This window comes from Caretta caretta, chromosome 6 (genome assembly GCF_965140235.1).
Source record: "Caretta caretta isolate rCarCar2 chromosome 6, rCarCar1.hap1, whole genome shotgun sequence".
NCBI lineage: Eukaryota > Metazoa > Chordata > Testudines > Cheloniidae > Caretta > Caretta caretta.
The window spans coordinates 46159510-46168418 of NC_134211.1; the positions used below are offsets into that span (position 1 = coordinate 46159510).

The window sequence follows — 8909 nt, forward strand, 5'->3', positions numbered from 1 at the left end:
TGCATCCAATGAGGTGAGCTGTAGCTCACGAAAGCTCATGCTCAAATAAATTGGTTCGTCTCGAAGGTGCCACAAGTACTCCTTTTCTTTTTGCGGATACAGACTAACACTGCTGCTACTCTGAAACCTGTAAAAACTGTGTGTTCTCAGATCCGCCTGGGTTGCTCTTCTAGACACAAGTTCTGCTGGGAAATGCCGCGTTTGGGGGTGGGAAGTGGGGAGAATTCATTATTTATTGTTTGCAGCGTTCTATTCGATTGTTTTATTTGTTACTGTTCCACTTGCCTGAAAGTAACACCTTGAGAGCAGCCAGGCATACAGCATGGTCTCGCCTTATCCGTAGGGAAATGCTATGGTAAGAAAAGTAAATGCAGAAAACAGAGCAGGATATGGTACCGGCCGACCAAGCCTCCCCACTGTGACTTGGAGTAGTGCATAAAACTATGCCAGCTCCCAAGTGCAGGTGTTTTGGAACGGGGCTTCATTTGAGCTTAGTTTGGTTCCTTTGTAGGTCTTGCTGGGTTCTTTCTTTCTTCCTTCCTTCTGCAAAACATTAACACTAATTTAAAAAATCGCAGAGTTCTTAAACTGTTCCTGAAGATCTTCTGAATCACCATATACTCTTACAAAGCGATAGGTTGTTGGAGCCTTGGAAATCGCATTGGGAAAACTTGTCAGCATCATATAGTTTCGATGGCCAATTCCGTCCTCTCTAATAAATAACTGTTTGATTTGAATCAAGGGAGAAGTTTAACAGACTTTCTTTCTTCCCTAATGTGATATAAATCGCAGATGCACTTTTATTGAATGGTTAAAGCATCGACATGGAGATAATCAACACAAAACACCCAGACAAAAACCATCGAGAGAAATAAAGCTGGTTAATAAGATTTTTGAGAAAGCTTTGTGTTAAAAAGTAAAAAGAGAAAACAGCTGAAGGTGACAGTTAGTTCATGGTTAATAGGATAAAGGCTGCATGGCTGAGGCTGCACACTTCTGCTTGCAAAGGTTCAGCAACACCAAAGAACTGAATAGGGTGCTTTTAAAACATTTAACACATCTGTTATATTATTTAACAGAGAAATCAGGTAAAGCCACTTTTCAATAGCCTCTTTCAGCAACCTACCCCAAAGAAAATCAACTACAATTTCATATATTTCCATATTCGCCATTAAAAGGGCTATCTGAAAGTCACTTTTTAAACTATTCCTTTAAAATATTATTTGTTGCCAGAGAAAAGTGGTGGGCTCTCTGTTTTGGAAGACATCATTAAATATACTTTCAGAGACTCAGATAAAAAAAGCTATTGAATATGAATTTTGGGGGACTTGAGAAGGATTCAAGCTATATTTTTAAAACTGCTGTTGACAAAAAAAATGGCACAAACTCAAAGAATACTTATGTTAGTAATATGGGTAAAGACTTCGGAATGTTTCACTCGCCTTCACTTTCAAATAATGTTTATTTCTACTATTTACAAAAAATAGATTGGATAAACCCTACCAGCCGATTTAAAATGTCAGTTGTTTGTTTGTTGTGTTACTAGAGTTTTATAGGTCTTTTCTATTTTTAATGTTCATATTTCCGCAGTTCCTTATGAACTAAAAAAGTAAAATAACTATTACATTTAGGTTTATTTGCAAACCTGTTTGAACACAAAATTACTTATCCAATCATCGGCATAGTAACAAAAACAGATGTAATCCTTCAAATCAGTTTATATTCCAAATGTTTGTAGACTTGATTTCGTGGACAGAAAAGATTGTCTTACATTCGTACAGTATACTTTCAAACTTCACTGCATAGGATAGCACAGAAGACATTTTCAGAAAAAATCAAATCCAATATCAGGATCTTTTCATCAGCAGAGTTTAATTTTATGTTCACTAATTTGTATCTTCCTTTATTCAAAAATGGTGCTTTTTTGACAGCCTGTAGATAAGTTTGTATGAATATTTATTGATTTATTTCCTAAACTCGGCAGGGGAGCGGCAAATAAATTTAGTGCTTTCTTTAAATAATTCTTTTTCTATGAGGCAAGATGTCATTTGAAACTTTTAAATAGGCATTTAATTAGCTTGTGTGTGTTGCTTCTGAACAAAACCCTGCTGGGAGCTTTTGGAGAAATGTATTCCAAAGAGGCGGTCAATATGCAAAATTGATGACTACACTTTCTTTGTTGCAAGGCCATTGTGCATTGCTTGTTTATGAAGTCTAATCCAATCATAAATTGCACCCCTGGACCAATCAGAAAGCCCAGAGCTCTCGATGAATGAAGCTCAAGTGGAGAACTTTGTTGAACCCCTTTGTTCGAGCTGTCACTTTTGAAAGAGCTTTAGCAGGGCTGACCACTATAAAACCCATCATCCAGGAGGAAGGGCAAAGAGAACCCTGCCAGACTTATTAGTTGGATCTTTACTAAAGAGGTTTGCAAAGCAGGGGAAAAAAAAACAAGCCAGGTTCCTTGGACCCTGAAAAGTATTTGCTCAGCCTCTGCGATGATGTTCCCAAGTCTCATAGCTCCTCCGGCTGTGTACCCGAGTCTCCTGCGGCCAACTCCTACTTTAACTTTGCCTCAATCTCTGCAGTCAGCCTTTTCTAGCCATTCTAGCTTCTTGGTGGAAGATTTGATCAGGATCAGCAGGCCTGCCAGTTACCTGCCTAGGAACGGCCCTCCGCCTAGCATGTCCCCTCCAGCCTCCGGGACCAACACAGCCAGGACAGACACGGTGACATCAGAGCTCGTCAGCTGCAACACCTCTAGCGCTAGGAGGGTCTGTTCCCCGCAGACTCCAGTCTCATCCAATAACGATTCCACTTTCCTGAAGTTTGGAGTCAACGCCATCCTCTCGTCCACTCCTAGAGCTGGTAAGCGGCCAACTTTTAGCGCCTCAATTTAGTGTTTCAGGGGGATTAGCGGGAGCTTATTCCTGTGCACTGTTTTCCAGTCTTGGGGGGGGGGGAGAGTTTCTTCCTATACATCACTGCCAGTGTTGAAGAAATGATCATCATCTGAGTGTTTGAGGAAAGGGGGGGAGGGAGGGAGAGACCTGCAATCCAGAGGCAGAGACCTTCTGCAGAGCATTGGTTGAAGAGTGATGGGAGGCCCTGGCTCTCCGTTCGTTCTGCCGCATTGCATCTTGAATCTTTGCAGAAATGATGAGGATCCCTCTAAATTTTGGAGAGCAGAGTGGTTTGTCGAGTCTGATAAACGATGCCAAAGTGCCTAATCTCTGCCTCGTTAGTATCCGTTCCCTGGGAAAAAGAAAACACACTCCCGGGAACAAGGTTATTTTTTAAACTATAACCAGGCAGATTAATTTGATCCGTCTGCATCTGCTTTAGGGAAGAAATATTGTATTGAGCTGCTACTTTATCATCTCCACTGCTCTCTTCCTGCTACTGGTGGAATCCTGTGAACGGTAAATATCCTTTTTTATTTGCTTTTATTTTTATTTTTGCCAGAAACCTCCCCTGCGTTGCTTCCGAGTGTCCCTCCAAAGACATTCTCCTTTCCATACTTTGAAGGATCCTTCCAGCCTTTTATCAGATCTTCTTATTTCCCAGGTAGGTCTTAAAGCCCCTCCCCTTCCCTCTCCTGACTCCTATCTCATCGCTCTCCTCCACTCCCATCCCCCTTACTTGTTCCAGGCATATCCCAGTAATATTTCTCCGTCCACCCTTGGGGGTTATGCTCTAGTTCAGAGGTTGGACGGAAAACAACATTCAAGAATCCGTCGCGCCAATTTGATGCCCTATTTAGCACAAGCAGTGACTGCTTGACATTTCGTACCAATTCCCCCCTGATCTACAAATTAGCCGGAATTGTCATGGTCCAAATTTGAGGCGGTTCCCTTCTCACAGAGAAGCTGCTGGCATCCTCTTCATGGCTGCGGTTTTCCCACAGAGTCAGTGCACTCTGCCGGTGATCCCCAACAAAAGTTTCAGCACCATGACCAATTTGGTCAGCTCCCTCTGGGCAGCCACACACAGACCTAGCGCTGACTTTACCATGCTGCTGATAGACATTTACCAGCCATGGGCTAATTTCCCATTAAGGGTCATTCAGTGTTCCAGTATTTTCACAAGACCACATGGAGCGTTCCCTTGTTTGGGGTATTCGGTGTGGCAAAAAAGCCACATACATACCCAAACCCCTGTCCATTCGAAAATTTACAAATACGACCTGGGCAGGTAAACAAAACAAATCAAGACTACGATGAAAAGTTCATTAACCTTTTCATTGCCTACTTTGTGTCTTCAGTGTCATATTATTACTAAATATTATCCCCTTCTCTCAATAATAGTGAGATTGAAATGCAAATCTTATCCCCTTAAACCAGAGAGTATATTCATCATTTCGTTCTTGAGTCTCCGATTTCATATATTTATATATATTAACCAATAATGGCTATTCCAATGTAATGACATTTACACGGATTAAGAAAAATAAAAATCAAGAAGGCTCGGGGTATTGAGATCCGAGTCCTATAGCTGCAAAGAGTCAGGATTTGGGGCAACAATTAAAAAAATCTAATTAGACAAACAAGCTATTAATATTTTTTTTAAAAAAGAGGAAGAAAATAATCCAAGCTCTTCCATTCATGCTCCTGATAATGGAATTTGCTTCTTTTCTCCAGCATGTGAATGGCCTAACAAAAACAACTTGAGCTTTATAAATAGCTTTTCATGTCCATTTAATGAAAATGATTTGGGGAAGAGAAGACTGTGTCATCAGTATTCTCCCAAGGAGCTTGGCATGCAGTTGTGTTTAGTTTGAAAGTGTAAATCTCTTTTGTTCCAATAATATATGGCTTTAGCTGCTTGTCCTCAGTCTTTTTCTGTTAGTTCATTACTACACAATTACCATTCACGCTTCATTAGAATCTCTGTCTCTCTTTGGGATTTTTTTAAAGGCGAAACTGTGCCCTTTTTATCATACCAATACCATTGGGAACCAGTCAATGTGCTAATTAGCTGTTACTTTTCATGTCTTCGGATTGAATTCTTCAAGTTTTGTAAGGGGGGAGGGAAGATTAATATAAAAAAGATGAATACTGATTGATCAAAACTGCATCTAAAGAGGACTTTTTTGTTCAAACCAGAAAAGTCCCTCATTTTCATCTCAAGAATAATAAAGTGCCTGAAATGATAAAAGCTTCTGAAAAATCAAATACTTTGGGGGGGGGGGCGGAAATCTTTATTATACCTCTATCTTAGTTGGTACGCCTCGCTTTGCCTTTTCAAGCTGCAAACCTTTGAAACACATAACAAAACAGCCCACTATTGATACATTTTACACGTTTCAGTTGATGTATCTAATCCTAGTTCTCACTTGTTGAAAGGGACAGTTATTTAAGCGGAAAGTTCCTTTCATTGCTTCAGGTTTATAGGTGCTGGTCCATTCAGTGAGATGTGTGTACAGAGTGAAGGGGGGGGGGGCGGAAGAGTGAAAAAGACAGAAAGAAAGTTGAAAAAGAGAAGAAAAAACTGGAGAAAGTGCAAAGAAGTTAAAGGAAAGAAGGGGGGAGAAGCGAAAAAGTAGAAAGCGGGGGAAAGCGTGCTGTTTCTTGGCTAGCTCAGCTTAGTCTCTGCTCTTGTCTCTTTCCCCAGCGTCCTCCTCGGTGGTGCCTATCCCTGGCACTTTCTCCTGGCCCCTGGCTGCTAGAGGGAAGCCCCGCAGAGGGATGCTTCGCAGGGCAGTCTTCTCGGACGTGCAACGCAAAGCTCTGGAGAAAATGTTTCAGAAGCAGAAGTACATCAGCAAACCAGACAGGAAAAAGCTGGCAGCCAAACTGGGGCTCAAAGACTCGCAGGTAATTAAGAGCCCCCGGGTGTGCGCGCTTGCGTGGGGGGGGGGGCGGCATTCATCCTGGGCGAGCGGGCATGGGGGCCCAAGGACCAGCCATGTGATCAGCATCACGCCCTCCAAGGGGAGAGCCTTTCGCAGGCCACTGGCGGGGATGTCTGTCACTGGCCCATTGGGACCAATCCTGCTAGCTGCTGGGCGCCACCTTAAGGGCACTTAGCACACGACTGTCCATCAGGATACACAGCTTGTCCTTGTGGACTCAGCAACTGTTGGTAGAGCCCCTAGAGAGACACACGGAGGGAGAAGAAATGTGGACCCCCCTGGGTGGGGAGTTACAGAGCGTACACAGAAAAGGAGTACTTGTGGCACCTTAGAGACTAACCAATTTATTTGAGCGTGAGCTTTCGTGAGCTCACGAAAGCTCACGCTCAGATAAATTGGTTAGTCTCTAAGGTGCCACAAGTACTCCTTTTCTTTTTGCGAATACAGACTAACACGGCTGTTCCTCTGAAACCAGAGCGTACACAAAGAGGGATCGCCTCGCTAGCTGGGATGGGGTTTCCTTTCCCTATCCTTCCTCCCCTTCCCACGTGTCATCGCTTCGCCACCTTTATCCTCTCAAGCCTGGTGCACGCACACCGATGGAGCCTAGACAAGAGGCGGAAAGGGACAAGAGCCTTACTCCAAAGATCTTACAATTTAGGACCCGATCTTGCCAGCTCCTGGGCGCTCTCCTCTCCCACAGACCTCAGCAGGGCTGGCTGGGGCCCAGCGCCCTGCGGGGTGATAACACGAGGCGCTCCCCGCATCCAGCCTGCGCTCGGGCTAGCGCTGGGCAGGGGAGAAGAGATCAAAGGCAAGGCGGATGAAGTAACCGCTAAGGCTGGAGTGGGAGGAGGCAGCGGCCTGGCAGGTGGAGCAGGGAGATCCGAAGGCTGTTCCAGGTGGGGGGGGGGGGGGCATTCAAAGACAAGCAGAGAGCCCAGAGTGGGAGAAAGCGAAAGGGAGAGCAAGCCGAGGCATCGCTATCGGGAGTCAATAGAGCTGGGCTGCCCATCTACAGTCGGCTAGTGCCCACTGCGCGCTGGGCACCGTCCACACCCTCCCCCGAGGCTTCAATGCCTGCCCTGGGGAGCTGATATGAATTGAGAGTAGATCAGACTCCCTCTGGGCCGCGGCAAGCTCTCAGCAGCTGCGCATTGGAGCGGTGGTAGTCGCCGTAAGTCACGCGTGCCCCGCCGCCTACGCTACAGTTCTCCGTAACCGGAGCCCGGGGCTTTGTGAATCCCTTTCCATCCAGGTGAAGATCTGGTTCCAGAACAGAAGGATGAAGTGGAGGAACTCCAAAGAGAGAGAGCTCCTCTCCTCCGGGGGCTGCAGGGAACAAACCTTACCCACCAAGTTCAACCCTCACCCAGACCTCAGCGACGTGGGCAAGAAATGTTCAGAGGAGGAGGAGGAGGAAGAAGAAGTGTCCCCTCTGTGCCCAGCCAGCCCTCGGCACACCCTGACCTACCACCAGTCCCCACAGCACCTACACTTGAGGGACAGACTGGACTCCCAGATGCCCCCCTCTCCATCCCACTCCAGCAGCCCCAGCAAACCTTCAGACTTCTCAGACTCGGAGGAAGAGGATGATGAGGGGGAAGAGGAAGAGGAGGAGATCACAGTCTCTTAGATCTCCTGCCTGCCCCCACCGCAACAGGGGACTTTGCAAAGATGTAAATCAAATAGAAATATAGACGCGCTATAAAATTGAAGAGGTGGTGTCCCTCCTGAATGTCTACATCGTTCTCACATGCAGGTTATTTACGGCATAGCCAGGTCTGTCTACACTTACACTCCTTTCCTTGTCTATTTGCTCTGCTTATCAGACCTTGTATACATAGCATCCATTCCTCTCTCTCTTTGTATGTATGTTTAGCAACCAAACTTGTATGATGTTGCATTTTCCCTATTCAAGCCACAGACAAGATAATTGGAACACCCTATTTTGGAAGGCATGCTTGGTATATAGCAAGGGGGAAGTAATAAAATGGAGCGGGGACTGTGGTTTCTAGACAAAATCATGGTAAACGCTGTAATCCTTTTATTAGATTTCAAGAGAACTCCTTGCTATTATTAAGTTATGGAAATGATGGAAGCTGTATGGTCTGATCCTGGAACCCTTGTTTTCATGAGTAGTCCTTACACATGTGAGTAATCCCTGTGGAACTATTCATGGACCAGACCCCGCTCCTCTTAATCACATCCAGTAGCACCATACTCCAAGTAGGTCAGTGGGACACATTTGGAGTATGTTGTTACTTAATTCAGAGAACCTAGACCCTCATAAGCAAGAACTAACTGGCATGAACAAGGGTTTCAAAGCTGGGATCTATGTGTTTATATTTTAATTGGTGCAGCAATTAAAGCACTCTCTAAACCACTTTTGGTCCACACATCTGTGATCAATTTCTACATTGCTTCTAGTATAGGTTAAATGTGGATGGAGGATAATGGATATGCCTCTTTGATTTTTGACTGAACTTTGCTGTCTTTGCACAGCTTTTATGAACTGTACACTATTTTGTACACTTACGCTGTATGGATGTTTTATACCAAGGTTATTGTGAATGAGTATAAAGATGGACTGATAAGATTTCTCTCATTTTTTCCCCATGGTTTTTAAACTAAAAAAGTAGCTGTTTAACTGTGTAACTTATAAAAAAACACTTATTTTGTATTTTATGTGTACAGATTTTAAATATGTATATATAATAAATGGAATGAATGCCAAATAAAAAGTAGATTTCTGTGGTTGATCATGTCAGTCTGTTGTTTACAGGCTGCTGTAATTGTGTCTGGGAACAAAGGAATGTGTGAACAACAGGAGAATATCAGGACTGGAGATTATAGAACACCCATATCAGCACCTTAATTTAAAACTGCTACATTTAAATTGTGTTACTAAATGGATTTTAAAGGGTATGGGACCTGTCCTGAAACCCTTATTCCTAGGAGTAGCCCCTATCATCACAAATAATCTCTCTAACTACAGTGCTATGCATGAGCAAGAATTTGCATCTTCTATACTAGTTGCCTCAATTATGATTCC

At 44.0% G+C, this 8909-nt stretch overlaps 1 protein-coding gene across 1 annotated transcript; it reads left to right on the forward strand.

The window, feature by feature from the left end:
• The first annotated feature begins 2399 nt into the window (after positions 1-2399).
• On the forward strand, positions 2400-8585 carry DBX1 (developing brain homeobox 1). The gene is made up of 4 exons (XM_048853692.2): positions 2400-2868; positions 3466-3567; positions 5614-5816; positions 7113-8585. Exons 1-4 carry the CDS (start codon positions 2499-2501, stop codon positions 7488-7490), a joined length of 1053 nt encoding a protein of 350 aa, XP_048709649.1. The 5' UTR covers positions 2400-2498; the 3' UTR covers positions 7491-8585.
• The last annotated feature ends 324 nt before the right edge of the window (positions 8586-8909 follow it).